Source organism: Labeo rohita, unplaced genomic scaffold (assembly GCF_022985175.1).
Source record: "Labeo rohita strain BAU-BD-2019 unplaced genomic scaffold, IGBB_LRoh.1.0 scaffold_86, whole genome shotgun sequence".
Lineage (NCBI taxonomy): Eukaryota > Metazoa > Chordata > Actinopteri > Cypriniformes > Cyprinidae > Labeo > Labeo rohita.
In genome coordinates this window covers 386,998-404,293 of record NW_026129810.1, presented here as the reverse complement: position 1 = coordinate 404,293, position 17,296 = coordinate 386,998, and the positions used below count along the sequence as shown (strand labels likewise).

The 17,296-nt window shown below is 39.6% G+C and overlaps 1 protein-coding gene and 1 long non-coding RNA gene across 4 annotated transcripts in view; one reads left to right on the top strand and one right to left on the bottom strand.

The window, feature by feature from the left end:
• The window catches only part of l1camb (L1 cell adhesion molecule, paralog b), a 28,069-nt gene extending 13,363 nt beyond the window's left edge, over positions 1–14,706 (bottom strand). For 2 of the 3 annotated variants that reach the window (XM_051104986.1, XM_051104987.1), the window contains exons 1-11: positions 14,562–14,706; positions 10,693–10,707; positions 10,268–10,370; positions 9,071–9,240; positions 8,035–8,160; positions 7,761–7,931; positions 6,776–6,890; positions 4,705–4,889; positions 3,639–3,770; positions 2,252–2,395; positions 1,895–2,006 (exon numbers count right to left, since the gene is read on the bottom strand). In XM_051104986.1, coding sequence (XP_050960943.1) covers positions 1,895–2,006; positions 2,252–2,395; positions 3,639–3,770; positions 4,705–4,889; positions 6,776–6,890; positions 7,761–7,931; positions 8,035–8,160; positions 9,071–9,240; positions 10,268–10,370; positions 10,693–10,707; positions 14,562–14,664 — 1,376 coding nt within the window. In that variant the 5' untranslated portion in view covers positions 14,665–14,706. The remainder of the gene's footprint in view (positions 1–1,894; positions 2,007–2,251; positions 2,396–3,638; positions 3,771–4,704; positions 4,890–6,775; positions 6,891–7,760; positions 7,932–8,034; positions 8,161–9,070; positions 9,241–10,267; positions 10,371–10,692; positions 10,708–14,561) is intronic. The other variant, XM_051104988.1, reaches the window with a different exon arrangement.
• On the top strand, positions 13,936–16,699 carry LOC127162218 (uncharacterized). The gene is made up of 3 exons (XR_007827276.1): positions 13,936–14,239; positions 14,599–14,947; positions 15,702–16,699. It is a non-coding gene; the product is annotated as an uncharacterized LOC127162218 (long non-coding RNA).
• Positions 16,700–17,296: the final 597 nt, after the last annotated feature.

Below are 17,296 nucleotides of genomic sequence, written 5' to 3'. Positions count from 1 at the left end.
ATAGTATTCTTGATAAGCAACAACTTTCCTTCGTAGTCATGAACACATTTTTAAAATCTTGTAATATTTTAAAGCCTTTATTATTTTACAACTCTACAGCTGTGCAGTAAAATTCACTTCAAAAATTCACTTTTCATTCATAAAGAAGAGATAAAAAAATGTCTTTTCACGGAAAACAACAACTTTTTAAGATGAAAATGACCAGAAGATGGCAGTAGAGGATCACTCATTGGCTGCAGCTGCCATTTTGACTTTTCTACGTTCATTTTCGACGTTTTTATTAGTCTTGCTTTTCGATTTGTTATAAAATTACTAGTATAACAATTTTTAGTAGTTTTACCGCACTGAAGTATATTGTATAGCAAGTGCAGAAAGTCAATAAAAGAAATAAACTCAGACACAAACAGACTAGAAGTGTGAATTATTTGAATACTTATATATAGTTCACTACAAATTAAATAAGTGAAATATTAATGGTATAAGAATTAAATAATGCATTTAATATGAGTCAATATAAATTTGAAATATAATTTAATTGAATAACTACATCTTTTAAGTTTTATCTTGAACTGTAAAAGCTATTAAATAGCCAATATTCAACCAACACAAACTTGTTACTGCTGTAGTTTTGTTTCTCTGAATTTACTCTGAATCATTTAACGCACAGCTCAGTTTTTGACATCGGCTTGTCAGATGTTTGGTTCGGTTATTATTGTCAATCAGATCAAAGGACTCACGCATATTTAGCAGATTTGCACGCATCATTTTTTATCCATTTTTTCCTCACCGGAAATGACTGAGCTGGTTTGTCTAAAACAAGGAAGTAAGCGTGCAAATGGTCAATAGGAAATAGTATCCTATTATATAAATGGAGGAGGAGGATGTTTAAGCCATGAAACTTGAAGAATGGTACAAATACCTCTTATTAAGGGAAAATTGATTTCTGATGTCACAATCCCTTTAATACATAATAATAGGGTGACCATATGTCCTCTTTTCCCTAGACATGTCCTCCTTTTGGACCTAAAAAAAGAAAAATGCGTCCGGCCAGGATTTCTAAATCGCCCAAAATGTCTGGGATTCGGCTTTTGCTTCCTACAGTAGCCATTCATTGTGTGCGTTTTTGTATTGCGGGACTGTTTTCTGACCATTACCGCCTGCTCACGCAATCATTCTAATATTGCATATATGCAATAATAAAGATTATACGTAATTTTTATACATAAACACATCAGGGAGCTGCTATCTTATGCAGAGTATTCAAATCTCTTTTGAATGAGCGGTCGCTGTTCACTTTAACTTTCGATTTCGCGATCGCACGCACCCTGTATAAAGAGAGCTCATTATCTGTTGAGCAGCAAATCCTCCGACACGGTCTGTCAGTCACCTCTCCTTACTCTCGACCCGTGATATCAGTCAAATCTGACTCCTGACCTGCAGCTTGTGTTGGGTGCAGCGTTGCCAAATCAATCCACATTTTTTTCAGGAAACTGGGCTACTTTTAAACATTTGCGACGGGTTGATTTTCTCCCATGGGATAAATGTTTAAAAATTATTGCATAAAGTACATTTGACTGAAATGCTTGTATTGAAAATGTTGTATTCTACCTATAATAAAACTGTGCGAGATGTTAAGTTTTGTAGGAAGCCTTTTAGCTGTGTTTATGGTCAATCTGCACAAGGGTCACTGTTTTAGGTATGGAAATGACATATTTTGAGTTTTTATATGGGATATGGTCATTGCGCTAATTTTGATGTATTTTATTTTAACAACCACACACCCCCACACCCACCCATCATGCCCCCACTGTCCACTTTTTTTTGAAAAGTAAAATATGGTCACCCTACATAATAAAAGTGTTCAGAAAATGAACAATAAAAAACAGATGCTCACCACTCCACTTTGGGTTGAGGGGAGCCAAACGTTCTGCACTGCAGCACAGCCGTTTGCCCTTCTGTGGCCTTGTACACGATCCCATCCTCCGTCAGGATCTGAGGAGGCAGTTCTGACAGGCAGAAGATAAGTTTTTTATTAAAAGACGTCACAAGGCCGACAGCAGATTTTCAGTTGTTTTCAGTATGCTGTTGGCATGAATCATTTACAAACTTTTTCCCCCAATTTTTAAGCACAAATCCATATTCTAACAGGAAGTCACTTGATTTGGAGCCGTTCTGGAGCGGCAGCACTCCCAGGCTTTCTACGGTGTGGTGCGAATGATCAAAGGGCGTTCGTTACTCTAATGATGCTCACCAGCTACATGGACGCGTGTGTTGACCAGGATATTGCCGTGTTTATTGGTGGCCTCGCACTGATAGATCGCCGTATCGCTGTACTGAACATCGGTCAGGATCAGCGTGCCAGAACTCACGTGACGTCTCGGGTCCAAATCCGTCCCTGCGACACACAGAGATGAGGAAAAACATGAGACTTGAACAGCAGAGAGAAAATTGTCTCAAAACACTGCAAGATTGTTCACATAAAAAGGAAGTAATGAAAACCAAGACACATTTCCAATCGGGTGGCATTTACTGAAGAAAAAACAAATCTATTAATGCTGTTCGTTGTCAGAACCTCACTTGCTAATAATGAAGACAATTCACAGTCATATATAAAAACATACATGTATAAACACTGAACTGTTTTTAATCCTCTCTTCCTTTTATGTATCTCATGTTTATTTTAATGTATAACCATATCTCATTTTTAATACATTTTTTCCTCTGACTTTTATTGTATTTTTTTATTATTTCTTATGCATCTTTTAAGATCACTTGTTCTATGAAAATCACTTTGAATTACCACAGTGCATGAAATGTGCATATAAATAAACTAATAAAAAGATTCTTTATAATGATTTAATATGAATTGGTTTATTAATGTTTTTTTTTCCCTTGTAGTGTTTGTGTTTAGTGGTTTTGCTTTTCTCTTTCTCCTGACAGGTTGCGGCATACAAGTGACTGCAAACGTGTAATGCGGCTGCTGTTTGCAGAGGAAATCCAGCACTTCCTCTCTATTCTGTCTTGTTTTATTACTTTTGTGTTTACTTACTTTTATGTCATTCTTTTTTCTGCTTAAATTTGAAGAGACTATCTATGTTATGGAACACACCCCTAAAAACTGACATGCTGCCACTACAGCAGCAAATCTTTAGCTGCCCAACACCATGAAGATGTGTCAGCTAACACAGCAGCAGCGCGTCGTGTTGTAATGAAACCTGGTATTTGTCACATCACCAAGGAGCCTGAAAAGATTGCTGCTTTACATTAACAGATAGAACTAATAAACACAATCTGTTTTCACTAAATATGAAACACTTATGTCAAGCATCAATCTAGGACATATACGCTGAAGTAGTGAGGCTTGGCCACTTGATGGCACTATAAAAGAGAACAAACATGCAGTTGGCTCCAACTACTGAAACCGCCGGTCCAGGCAACTTCTAAATCGGCCTGCGATGTCTTTGTCTGAGCAGCCATCATAATTCACAAGGTTATTTGAGTGTCATCATGAGAAACGTGACTGCCGCTCGCTGGCCAGTCAACAATTTGTTTTGGAAGTTTACAGACAGCTCCTCATATGGTGTCTGATGATCAGCCGAAATGAAGCATTTGCTGATAATGCGTTGGCGCTTGTGTACCTGCGATAGGAACACCGTTGATGCTCCACGTGATATTTGGGGTGGGGATCCCTTCAGCCTGACAGTCCAGTCTCACAGTCTCTCCTGGGGCGTACAGGTGGTCTTCAGGCCACTTGGTCCAGTAAGGAGCGGCTGTGAACGATAAAAACAACTGAAACTGTTTAAACTGTAATAAAAGCATTGTCTATATTCAGTTACGTACTGTGACACCTGGCAGCGTCAAGACAGAAACACATTTTAATCAACACAGACGAGATGTGAGGGGAATGGATGGAAGAGATAGCTTGGTGCCTATAGTAAGGATATCACGCACGTCTCTAGAAAAACGTTAAAACTGCCGCTGTTTGCCGCTAGTTTACTCTGTAACTACACTGACTGCACAGCTGAATAACAAAGTTATCAATATTAGTAAAGACAGATATACACAGAGTGCTAATAAAAACATGCAAAAATCCACAATGCAAGATGTCTACTAATGTATAGTTATGGTACCAGCACAATGTTTTCCCACAGCCCTGATATACAGTAACAATTTGTAACAACGAGTTACAAATAAGGGGTGTGTCGGATTACCTGCGACATCCGCCATAATGAGTCAACTGAGCACGCTTCATTACAGCAAAACTTATTATAGCGATAACAATTACTGGGTAATAACTAGGTGCTAACACTGAACCTACTCTGAAACCTAACCTTAACCCATGGGGTTACTATACAGCAGGTGAGTGCAACCCGTTGTGTTATCCAGTCTGACCAAGAGCAGTGCGTGTGGGTCCACTTCAAAGTGTCGCTGCTGCACGGGTAAGTACTGAGCAATATCATTAACACCATTTTTCGGCATGGAAGTGATTTTGTGTTAAGAGATTTCATTAGCCACTACAGGCAAGTAACAAACTGCAATAAACGGTAAAACTGTATGAGCTACAAACCAGTGCGTTCGTGATTAGGATGACGCATTCAAATAAAGCGATAACAAATACCAGTTTGCACTAGAAGCATTTATGCATAACTTGCTGTTCTCACTACAGTAAGTCCACAACGTGTGTGAGGAGTGTTTCCGTCTTACCCTCTACTGAGACGGCGTAGTGATGTTTAACGGAGCCCTGGCTGTTTTGGGCGGTGCACGTGTAGTCGCCATCGTCCGCCTCCGACACGCTCTTGATCTGAAGCCAGCGGTCGTGGTTCAGCTTCTTGGCACGGGTGGGCGAGAGAGCGCTGTCCATCCTCTCCCAGTGCACTTCTGGAGTCGGTCTTAATCAGAGGAGGCAATAGTCAGCAAAGCCGTCCTTAAAGACTTACAGTTCAGTCAGATAAGCCCACTGATGCCTTTCCAGTGGTCAGACGAAGAACTGATGTGCAAGAGCCATTCATAATAATAAAACAAACTTTGAAAAACTGCTTCCTAATAATGCCGGCACTGTACATCTACGAATATTATTGGCTTTTTGATGAATTCCTTTGTTTTTTGTTCTTTAGAAGCTGCTGTAGACAAAAGAAAAAAAAATGTAAAGGTCAATTTGTGTGTGTCTTTCATTTGATTCATATGGATTATATTTACGATGTACTTTCTCAAGTTTTGCAGACTTTGAATGGTTGGACAAAAATGAAGAGAGATTATTAGGGTCATTCTATAATTGTGGGTACATCTCATGTCCGTGAAGCATATTTTTAGTATATTTTCAGCAATATAAAGACCTGATGGTTAATTTTCTAGTACACAATTATATTTTTCCCAGTCACACTACTATATGTTAAAAAAGCCATATCGTTTGTTCAGAAATGATGTTCAAATCACATACAACCCTGGTATTCAGCTGTTTGCTGAAGTTGCTCATTCTACTCTGCATTTAAGCATGAAAATGACCTTAAATATAAATTAATTTCATAGTTTTGCCTTCAGTTAGATTAGGTTATCAAGACATTTGAGTGTGCGCTTCAAAAATAATAAATGTTTATTATGATATAACTTGTTTTATTTGGAATGGTTTGTCCCATTCTCGCATAATTTGCAGAGTGTGATGATATTTCATGTAGAAGCACATGAATGAAACACTAGAAGTGATGTTCTCTCTCTTTCCCCTAATATTGGTTAAACTAGCAAACCTGTTTGTGGATTCATTGACTGTCAACAGTGTTACACAAGTATTATTGCTACAATTTTTAACAAGACAATTTAACTAAAACTTACGTTTTGTTCATGAAAATATATTTCTAATGTTACCATACGCTCAGTAGGTCTAGGCTTCCATGCTGAGTTGATGGTGGACAGTAGCAAGCACAGATGGTATTTTATGCACAAATTCCTACAGATCACCTTTATTTATAGAGCACTTTATACAATATGGATTGTTTCAAAGCAGCTATGTAAGGTCATGTTTGGGTTTTTGGGAAACAGGAGAACGTTTTTCTTTACATTGTGAAATTGTAAATGTCCCCCTAATTATAGAATGACTCAATAAAAGAAGAATATTAAGTACTTAAAACCATTATTTACCCTTCCAGTAAACCTTTGCTTCGCAAACACCAATCACAGCTTTCACTTGTCCAGTGACCATGACATAAGCAGCATTATTATTACTTGAATATGTCTGTTTTTTTCTCGGGTGATTATTGTCATTGTAACATTCTATTTCAAATTGCGTAATGTACAGCTAGCCGTTGAATACAAAAAATAGATACGTATAGTAACCATTATAGGCATAGTTACCAGTTTATTTGATTTGTGTCTTCAGTATGTTTAGCCATGTGTCTGTTTGTTATATTTGTACAAATCTGTCTTAATCTTGAGAAGAAAGGTTCATAAATGCCACTGTACATTAAATATTGAATTCTGTACACCTGACAGTAAAGCTTTGAATGTGCTTTTTGAATTTCAGATAGCAGCAGCAGTCTGATTCCTCCAGGTTTGTTCACCTGAGCTCACACCTGACACATCCTCATGCCTAATGTTTTATTCAGACATTTAAACTGTCAAAATACTTGTAAACTACAGTGAACATGTCCTTACATGTATGATCAAAATGCTTACTGACTGATTATTTGTTGTTTTTGTCGGCTGAAGAGTGCATAGTGTTTGTCTTTGTTGTTGTTGATTGTAAATTCAGCGGCCATGACAAGACTGAACGCTGAATACTCACAGGCCTTCTGGGATGCACTCTAGAGTCAGCGTTTGGCCCCTGAGCACCAGATAGGAACTGTGGGATCCCGCTGGCTTTTGCAGCTTGGGCTGTCGATTCTTCACCACAGAATTTGCTGTGAAAATAGAAGAACACAAATTTCACTCATTTCAATGTCTAAAAAGAATATTTATTTCCACATGAAGCTCTGTCAAACAGTGTCTCCACTTCTGCATGCAGAAAAGTGAAGGCAAAACATCCCAGTATGGGAGGTCATTTGGAGCCTGAGTCTGCGCAGGAGCGATTAGTTTGGAGGCAGAGTCTGTGCAACAGTGATTCATTGGCGAGCGAGTCTGCGCAGTAGTGATCCTGAGGCTGGAACCGCTGTATCAAAGTCCCGCCCAAACTCCCGCAGACCCAAACGCAAGCTCACAATCATGTCACCACAGCGTTTTGTTTCTATAACTAACTAACAGCTTGATATACAAAAAACCTAAAATGGTGATTATTTAATCTTTGGGAAAATGTATTTGACGTGTCTTTTGTATTTGATTATTTAGTTTGGCCCACGTCCCGTTCGTTTAGATCAGGGATGCCCGACCCTGTTCCTGGAGATCTACGTTCGTGCAGAGTTTAGTTCCAATTCTGATCAAACACACCTGTATGTAATTATCAAGTGCTCCTTCAGGTGGTTCAGGTGTGTTTGATCAGGGTTGGAGCTGAACTCTGCAGGAAGGTCGATCTCCAGGAACAGGTCTGAGCGCCTCTGGTTTAGATGAAAGGGCTTAAGGGGTTTATGACCTATTCTGCATCCAGCCACCAGGGTGCGATCAAAATGTTTTGACCACTTTTCAGCTGGTGTTGATTTCATTAGACATGGTTTAGTTTCCTACTTTTTGTTTTGTATTGTAAAGCATCCCTGGGTGTTGTTATTTTCATTTTAGTTGATTTCAATTTTACAGTCGAGTTGTGTAACTGATCACTAGTCAGAAGAAAGTTTACACACAGGGTGTGACGCTGATGGCGATGGGATCTTTAGGTAGGATGACGCTGGCGTTGATGTAGTAGGCATTGCAGGTGTAATCTTCTCTGCTGTCGCTGACTAGTAAGTTGGCGAAGTACAGATTTCCATCAAGGCTGGTCGTCACCCGCTCATTCAAAGGGATGTGGCGCAACTCTGGTCAAAAAATAAATAAAAAAGAAAGGGGGTTCAGTTTCATCAATTCAAGTACTATGCAGGGCAATTTAGTCTGGCAACTGAGATTGAAAAGAACACTTACGCATATCCATCCAGTGTATTTTGGGAGCGACAGAACTCTTGGGAGGGTTACAGTAGAGGACTGCGCTTTGTCCCTCCTCAAATGATCTTTTTTTCTGCCTCTTCTCTTTGGCCAAGGTTGGGATGGCTGTGAAATAGCCAAAATCAATCATTGTATCAGTTTATGCAATGTTCACTGTTTATTCGGAGGGCTCTGTCATATTTATGTCTTCACAAAGACAGCAGCAACTCTGATGACATCATACAGTAACTAAGCAACATGAATGATGTCAGACTCTCACACTGGCTGTGCATTATGTGCTGTGTACTGCCTAGTTACCTTCCTCTTTGACATAATCTTCAAACATATTTCAGTGATAAAACATCGTAATGCTGTGTCCCATCTGCTTACGGCACTGAATGTAATTCAGCAATTTTAGTCTGGGGCATCTTTCACATTTGATTTCAATGAGTGAAAAATGACTCATAGGTGACCTCGGGCTCTTTTGTTGTACCTGATAGTCACAGTGCTTTTGGACTGTATACTGACCTCTATCTTTCTGGAGGCACAAAGTCTGCTCACTAACTGCTGCTGACTCACAGTGGAAATATTGATCCGTCTTTCATTTTGTTTTCTCGAGCTGGCTTAAAACACATCCATAATGGACAAGGATTCAGTCTTGATTTTTTTATTCATTTTGTTGTGGTGGTTTGTGCATGTACGTGACAGTCTTCTGCATTGCTTTGCTCAGCGTTCTGTCCTTTGCTGTGAGATTGCCCTCAGCACCTGATGCTGAAGATTTTATTGTCAGTCTGTGAGGTAGAAGCAGCGGGTCATCGCACTTCGTTTCGTCACCCAAGCAGGGTGTTGGGACTCATTTTCTCCACTCATACTGACGCATGCTATCATTCTGCGCTAAGCTGTTGAGAATGTGGTGGGTCATCCCGGTGTTCTACAGCAATGTTGCATATAATGCACAGGTAACCATAATGTATGCTGCAGACATAGTGTTGATATATATAGACATAGTGCTTGTGGTGTTGGAGGAAAGACTCACGCTCTGTGATCAGGTGCACCAGGTCTGAGACGGCGGTTCCCAGCTCATTGGCCACGTAGCAACGGTACGAGCCCTGATAGAATCGCAGTTCCTCTTTGTCATCTGCTGTCAGGGTTCCAGACTCAAGCAGAACATCCCTAAACTGTTTGCCGTCTTTGACCCAGCGGAAACTGTCAGTGTGAGGCAAGAAAAAAATGACTATTTTAAATGTAAATTCAGAAAGACGGAGAGGGAAAAACACAAAGGGGTACATACAGTTGCAGTCACAAGTTCACAGAATATGCTAAATGTCCTGCGCTAAACTACAGACTCACATAACAGATGTTTCCATATGATCCACAAGACAAAATAATCAGCCTGTTCAAAAGTTTACCTTAATATCATTTCATGGGTGATCCACAACTGGTTGTATGTTTTGTAACAGCTGTATATGAGTCCCTTGTTTATCCTGAGCAGTTAAACTGTCCACTGTTTCGAAAAATCCTCCAGATCCTGCACATTCTTTGCTTGTCCAGCGTCATTTGTATATGTGAACCCTTCCCATTAGTAACTGTGTGGTTTTCACCCTGAGGATGACTGAGGGACTCACACACAACTATTACAAAAGCTGACCGCAAAAATCAGGGCTGCCCAATCCTGTTCCTTTGGATCCACCTTCCTGCAGAGTTCAGTGCAAACCCTGCATCAACACAGCTGTCTGTAATCACCAAGTGCTTTGGAGCAGGGGTCACCAGACCCGGCCCTGGAGGGCTGGTGTCCCTGCAGAGTTTAGCTCCGACCCTAATCAAACACACCTGAACCAGCTAATCAAGGTCTTAATAGGTATACTTGAAACTTCCAGGCAGGTGTGTTGAGGAAAGTTGGAGGCAAACTCCAACTCCAACTCCAGGGCACTGGCCCTCCAGGAACAAGTTTGGTGACCCCTGCTCTGGAAAATAAAGCAGATTTCCAGGAACAGAATTGTGCAGCCCTGCTGTACGTAGTGACTCCAGAGAAATTATCAATCACCAATAATGATTCATGGTAAAAATCAATAAAAATTGCTCAAAACTCATGTTCTGACCTGATCTTTAACTTTCTAAGTCCTGGGAGTCTATAGTACTGCACATTTTGTATGTACAGTATCTGACCCACCCAGCTCTAAAGTTTGAATGCTGGTTGAGGAGTTTATGTTTGGCAGTTGACTCTCAGACTCACCTGGGTGTCGGGTCCCCATCCGCTTCACAGGCCAGATTGACATCGTCCAGAGAGAAAGCGGTGTGAGACACGGGCTGAGCCATGATCTTCGGAGCTTGTTTCACTGGGGGGAAAAATGATCGGAGTATAAAACGATAGCAATGAAAAAAACTGCTATGAAAATAACAATGCTCCTAAACATAACCCTAACTTCCTCGTCATGTTTTTTCCTCCTAAAACACTGATAAACATTTGAATAAAGTCTGCAAAAAATAGTGACCATATCTAGCCATTGTTATAGTATGATTGCACAAAATAATATACGGTCTCACAGCACAATTTGTTGTAGGTATCTTTTAAAAACACAATTGTATGAGACGCTCATTCACGGAGACACAGAGACAGAAATAAAGGAATACATGTACAGAAGAAGCTGAAGTACTTACGGTCATTATATTTGTCTGATAGAGCGGCAGAAGGAAGCAGTAAATGAGAGAGAGAGAGAGAGAGAGAGAGAGCACAGGGTTAGGTAGCGTCATGCAGGCACTCAGACTTTCACTCAGGCATTTCTGTTGACATGGGATAGCATCCTATTGAGAAAAGGATTTATCAAAGTGTTTTTTCCTAACAACATTGAAAAAGAAATCAAATCCCAAATGAATCCGTCCATGTCCATGTCTTTGAGGTCACTCCTTTACATGCATTTAATATATAAGGGATCAGGCAATTTTGATTTCTGGCTAACTGTCTGAACTAAGGGGAGGCAGCTTTCAAAGATTTTTTTTCCAGTTCGGTTTGAATGAGCCCATAAAGTCTTATTTACCAGGAGGTAGACCGGGGTGTCAAACTCAGTTCCTGGAGGGCCACTGTCCTGCAAAGTTCAGCTCTTAATCTAATGAAACACACTTGAATGAGTTAATTGAGGTCTGCAGGATCACTACAAACTCCAAAACCAACTATTTTGGAGTTACACTCTGAGGGACAGTGGCCATCCAGGAGTTGAAAGGACTGCACAGAGCATTCTCTAGATAAATCAGCTCGAGAACTTCCAGTGAAATGCCATTTGATGTTGTGGTATCCCAGCTAGGAATGTTATTGTTCCAAGAATGTTCCGAGAATATTATGCTATGTTCTGGTAATGTTTTCAGCAGCAAGTTTTATTTTAGTTCCCAGAATATTCTCCTAAAGCTCTCTAAAAACTTTCCAAAATCAATTCTGTTTATTCTGTCTATCAGTTCTGTTTATTGATAACATTGTTAGAACATTATCCTCTTACATTCTAATAAAGATTTAATCGGGAAGCTTCCCACTGGACATTGGATGTGGACTCAGATGTCCAATTTTGGTTGAAAGTAAAAACCCAACCTTTGTTTGATGAAGCTCCAACTTCATTAAATAACTCCAAAAACAGCATTACCAGCTTCACTTATTATAAACCAGACTGACTTTATTTCTGTTGTACATTTATACACGTTTTTTTGAGATTAACAGAGCTTTAGATGTTGATGTCTGTTTAAAAGTAATAGTTTTTGCTTTGCTTTAGTTGGGCAATTTGACTCTTGACTTTTCAATGTTTTTCTCTAGTTGTTGTAACTGTGTTTGTTATGGTGAAAACAGCAAGAGAAAATGTTAAATGATGCTGTGTGTTTGTTGATGATTAAGATGCTATCAAGTAATGGTCTGATTATATCTAGTCTAATCTATGGTGTTAGCTGCACATTATTTATAATGGCAATACAATGGTTCCACAAACTGAGATCCAACAGAATTTTAATCATACAATTTCAAGAACTAAAAAAAAAAACAACCTTCACTGTCACAAACATCAGTGTATGAATCTCAACAATGGTGACGTGCTTCATGTTGCAATGCAATGCATGTCTCCATTGTTGAAATTCATACACTGATTCTTGATGTTTGTGTGTGTCTAAACATTCAGTAGTTCAAAGTGGTTGGCGAATGATGTGTTTTAAAAATTTATAGATACAAATATAGGTTGTTTGATTAAAACCCTGCCGGCTCTTATGTAGTTGCAATGTTTTTCTACAGTCGCTAATATGAAGTTATTTGCATAGATTAGACTCTACTGTAAATGTGAGATAGAATAATTCAGTTTATAATAAGTGAAGCTGGTAATGCTGTTTTTGGAGTTATTTAATGACGCTGGAGCTTGACATCAAACAAAGGTTGGGTTTTCACTTTCAACCAAAATTTGACATCTGAGCAATGTAAGTCCACATCTTTATTAGAATATTAGAGGATAATGTTCTAACAACGTTATCAATAAACATTTGTAGAGTGTTTTTAGAGAATGTGATCCTACCTTTTAGCAGAACATTCTGGGAACTAAAATAAAACTTGCCACTGAAAACATTACCAGAATGTGACAAATTTCTAGCTGGAATACAAAACAATTGCAACCACTGTAAATAATGATAATGGTATTAATTTACAACTTCATTCTGTTTAACAACATTTAACAAAATGAAATCCTGCTAATCCCAGGACAGTACCTAGATACCTACTTGTACATTTAAATGCTGACACTAAACACTATCACAACTGTTTAGGCTAATGTTAGCTAGCCAGCAATGCTATCTTGCAAACAACATTATAATGTATTCTTGATCATCAATAACTTACCTTCATATTCATGAACACATGTTATAATAACACTTATAATATTTTGAAGCCTTTATTATTTCTCAACTCTTCAGCTGTGCAGTGAAATTCACTTGAAATATTCACTTTTTATTCATAAAATGTCACCTGACAGAAAACAAAGACTTTTATGATGAATATGACATGAAATTACCATTATAGCCTGTAAATCGGGATCAATCATTAGCTCATGTCATTTCAATTCTAGCTTTTTTTTGTTTTGTTTTTGAATTTATTAAAAAATTACTACTATCAGAAATTTGTAGCACTTTTTAGTACTTTTTTAGTATTGTACTGAAATATGAAGTACACCAGGTGCAGGAAGTTATTTGTCTCTTTGTCCATGTTACAATACCATGGCAGGCCTCTCAAGTTTTGAAGACAGGCAAGAGTGACATCTCAATCTCAAAAAAGAATCGATTCTTCGATTCCGACGCTTTGGGAATCGAGAGTCGATTCCAAAGGTCGGAATCGATTCCATCAGGGGGAATCGACTCACCATGCAGAGCCGTTTTCAGTTCAAAAAGCGTATATATGGGCGCCTTTCAAACGAGCGTTATAATTCTGTGCAACGCATACGGTTGAAGTAAACATCATTCAGCTTAACTGTACACTTCTTGTTTAATTTATGCAATAAACGCATGTCCACTGCTCAGCTGTGGGCTATGACTAATTTCATGGGTGATGCAGATAAAAAAAAAAAATACAGAAATGTATCATAATTTTTAAAAACAAAGCTTCATATTATGATAAGGTTACTTTCTAAGACCTTTATCCTACAGTCATGGTGAAATTAGGTTCCTCCAACCTAAAAAAAAAAAAAAAACAAGAATCGAAAAAGAATAGAAAACAACAGTAAGGAATCGATTCTTGGAATCGAATCCCGTCGATTCCAGAACCAGGAATCGGAATCGGACTCGATTCCAAAATTTTCGGAATCGAACAGCCCTAGCTCCAGTGGTTTCCTCTGTGGATGAACGAGGAAGATGGTGAATAATTTCAGGATGCTTTTTTCATTGGTTGTTGCGTTAAATCTTACCCAGATACAATAGTGCTATTTTCTGATTGGCTATTGTGTAGCCTATTTCTTTTTTTTGATTGGGTGATAAGTGGCAGGCTCGACTAAGAACTCCAGGGGAGACGCGCTTGAATCCTGCCGGTTCCATAGCGAGAGCGGCGCGGCCAGAGAAATGTTGGGCGCTGCGGTATATTAAATATATTATAAATAGTTTTTTCTGCGTGAGAAATACAATGTGTGGCGGGAGTGCGTGACAATAGACCGAAATGAGTGACTGTCACGCTCAATGCGTGACACTTGAGAGCCCTGCCATGGTGAGCAAATATGTTTCAGTAAAAGTGTCTCAGTGTAAATCTGTCACATTTTTGTTAGTTATTTTATCTACAAGTCATTAAATCTAGAATTCGGAAGTAAAATAGAGTTGAGTGGTACATTTATCTGAATGAATACGTACGAAATATCTATGCGTAAAATACAAACCACCAAATACATAGTTGTGTATCAAAACTTGTGAAACTACACCCGGGTGGTGTTTGTTAATCGCCGTTAGAGGAACGACTGCTAAAACACTGCAACTGCACGTTATACAAGATTGTTTCTGAAAGCGGTTTAGAGTCTGGAAGGGGTAGTGCTTACAATCAGGAGGGATTAGAATGTATCCATGTGTTTGTAGCACACTGAGGAAGAGGAGCAGCAGATGAAGCTGCGTCCTGTCGCGTCCTCTCCTGCCTGCCGGCATTCTGCATCAAACCAGCAGCCACTGCGTGAAAACACAGCTGGGTCCAGACAGCCTCCACCGGAGGAAGCGCAGACCGAAAGGCGGCTGGAGATGGGGCTCACTTCTGATGTCCTGCAAGAGAGAGACGAGAGGCGGATGAAGGGAGGGCTGTAGGACAACACAAGCAAGAGACCGAATTAGAACAGATGGAAGATTTACCCTAACCCATCAGTCCATACGAAAGCATGGGAAATCCAACAGAGAAATACAAACAGCAAAGAAGAAATGGCAGTGAAACAGAAAGGTATGTATTCATATATATGTGTGTGTATAATGCTAATGACACCATTCTAAAAACATGAACTTTCCTCAAGAAAGTGTGAAATGTCATTGCCTACACAGAAGACAACAACAAAATAAATTAAAAAAAGAAAGAAAGAAAATGACAGATTTGGATATTAGGCCTATTAAATAACAAGACCACTCATATAAGACAGTAAGGTTAGTAGCATAGGAACCATCTGAGAAAGTCACCCTGAGTGAGGTCTGATGTCAGTTTACTGAAAATCTCACGTGATCTCATCAGCTACACATAATACCATCAGCTCTGGGTTTTTACAGAATTGATTTTAAATAAACAAAATATTTAAAACACACACATTAACATTCATTAATTAGAGCTTTGATTATTATAGCTATTTTTAAATTAATACCGCTCTTCTTTGTCTTGTTCTGAGCGTGAGCAGCAGGGAGGGGTGCAGCGCGTGTGTGTGTGTGTGTGCACTGAAATATTGAGCAGTGGCAGCTGTGGTGGTAAGTGCCATTAATGGATGAAATGGGGGAGCAGACATTTATCGTTCTGTCCATCCGTCCGTCCATCTGTATTTGTTTTCCAGACAGTTGATTCGATCATGCTGAGTCAGAGGATTCGCTCTGTCTGTTTCATCAGTCTGCCACACCCTGCACTTCTCTAATGTATCAAACGCTTTTATTGTGTGTATGTATTATTTCAATGTGTGCTAATATTCGTACATATAATCACATCAGTGTGTTTTTAGACAGAAACCAGCAAAATGCTGTTCCCGTCAAACACGCTGCCTGTGAAGAACGCGCAGGTGTATTGAGAGCGTTCACGCATGGATCACCGCCTCCTCTTCATCTCCATTTCCATGACAACGGAATCCCCTCGGAATCCCCCACACCGGAGGAACACGCGGATACCCGACCGCTGTGTGTGAAGCAGCCCAGCGCTGACGGTCGCCAACGCTGTCACGGATATGGCAGCAGGACGCCAAAACCACATTAAGCAAGCTCTGACTCTGTTCAACACAAGCAACTATTGCACATAGTCTCCATATCCCAGAAACCAGCTTAAAGCAGAAACTGGCTCACAACCGACAGAACACAGCGGTCGGGCTGCCAAACGTATGGACCTTTTCCACAGAGCTGCCATCAGGTCACAGACTGACCATCCAGCATCCTGTCCCCTGACTGTCCGGTCGCTCTGGAACCCATGCAGATAGACTGGCTATGAAGATCAACAGCTGCTGTCATGGATAGAAGGCTCCTCTTAGCCCAGTGGTCGTCAACTCGTCGATCTTTATCCCTGTTCCGGTAACTCTCGAAAAAAACAGAACAGAAAAAAACACATTTCTTTGTACTGTATCTTTTTGTACTTCTTTTTCTCTCATTTTTTCACTGTCACTTTTTTTTCCTGCGGTAACCAATAAAAGAAATCTGTTCCAGAAGCGCCACCTGCTGTCAGAGTCCATTCAGTCCATCTGCTGTTTCTGTTTCATGAAGATGTTTTGTGTAGTATAATTTCACAAAGATAAAGTCGGACCGTTTTGTTGAATTTTTATAATCTAATTCAAATAAAAAACAACGGCTCAGGGAACTTGTGTGTGGCATCTTTGTTTGGGTCATGATTAAAATGCGGTGATTGCCTCCAATTTGAAATGATTATGTTTAAGGCCAGTTTGCTTCTTGTAGAACAACCAAACAATAAGTAAATTTGCTTTAAAAAATGGTAAAAATTCAGTTCAGAAGCGGTCAATTTGCTTGTGAAAAAAATATTGGAATCTGAATCAGCCATAAAAAAATCACGTTCAGTGCACACATCACTAATTAAAATACTAAATAAAAGGCCTTAATTTGAAAGTACAATCTAGACTGTCTTTGTCTATCAGTTCTTTAATAGGTAGATTGTGCTAAGGCTTGAAACGGTTGCTGACCACTGTCCTAGAAAAATGGCTGAAAGGACCTTAAAAGGCCCTTTATTCCCTTAAAGGGTTACCCCACCCCCAAATGAAAATTTTGTCATTAGTCACTTACCCCTTCGTCGTTCCAAACCCGTAAAAGCTTCGTTCATATTCGGAACACAAATGCGGAGGAGACAAATTGCTCAATAAAGACGTTGTTTTTGTTTTCGAAGGCGAGCAATGCTTTTACGTGTTTGGGGTAAGTGATTATGACAAAACGTTCATTTTGGGGTGGAGTAACCCTTTAAAGGCAGTCATATCCTAATGGTTAGTGACTCAGACCCGTAAGTTACTCAAAGGTTGTGGGTGTAAGTCTTGGTACCAGCACAGATTGTAGGTGATGGCAGTGAATAACCAGTGCTCTCACGACCGAGATGAGCCTCTTGAGCGAG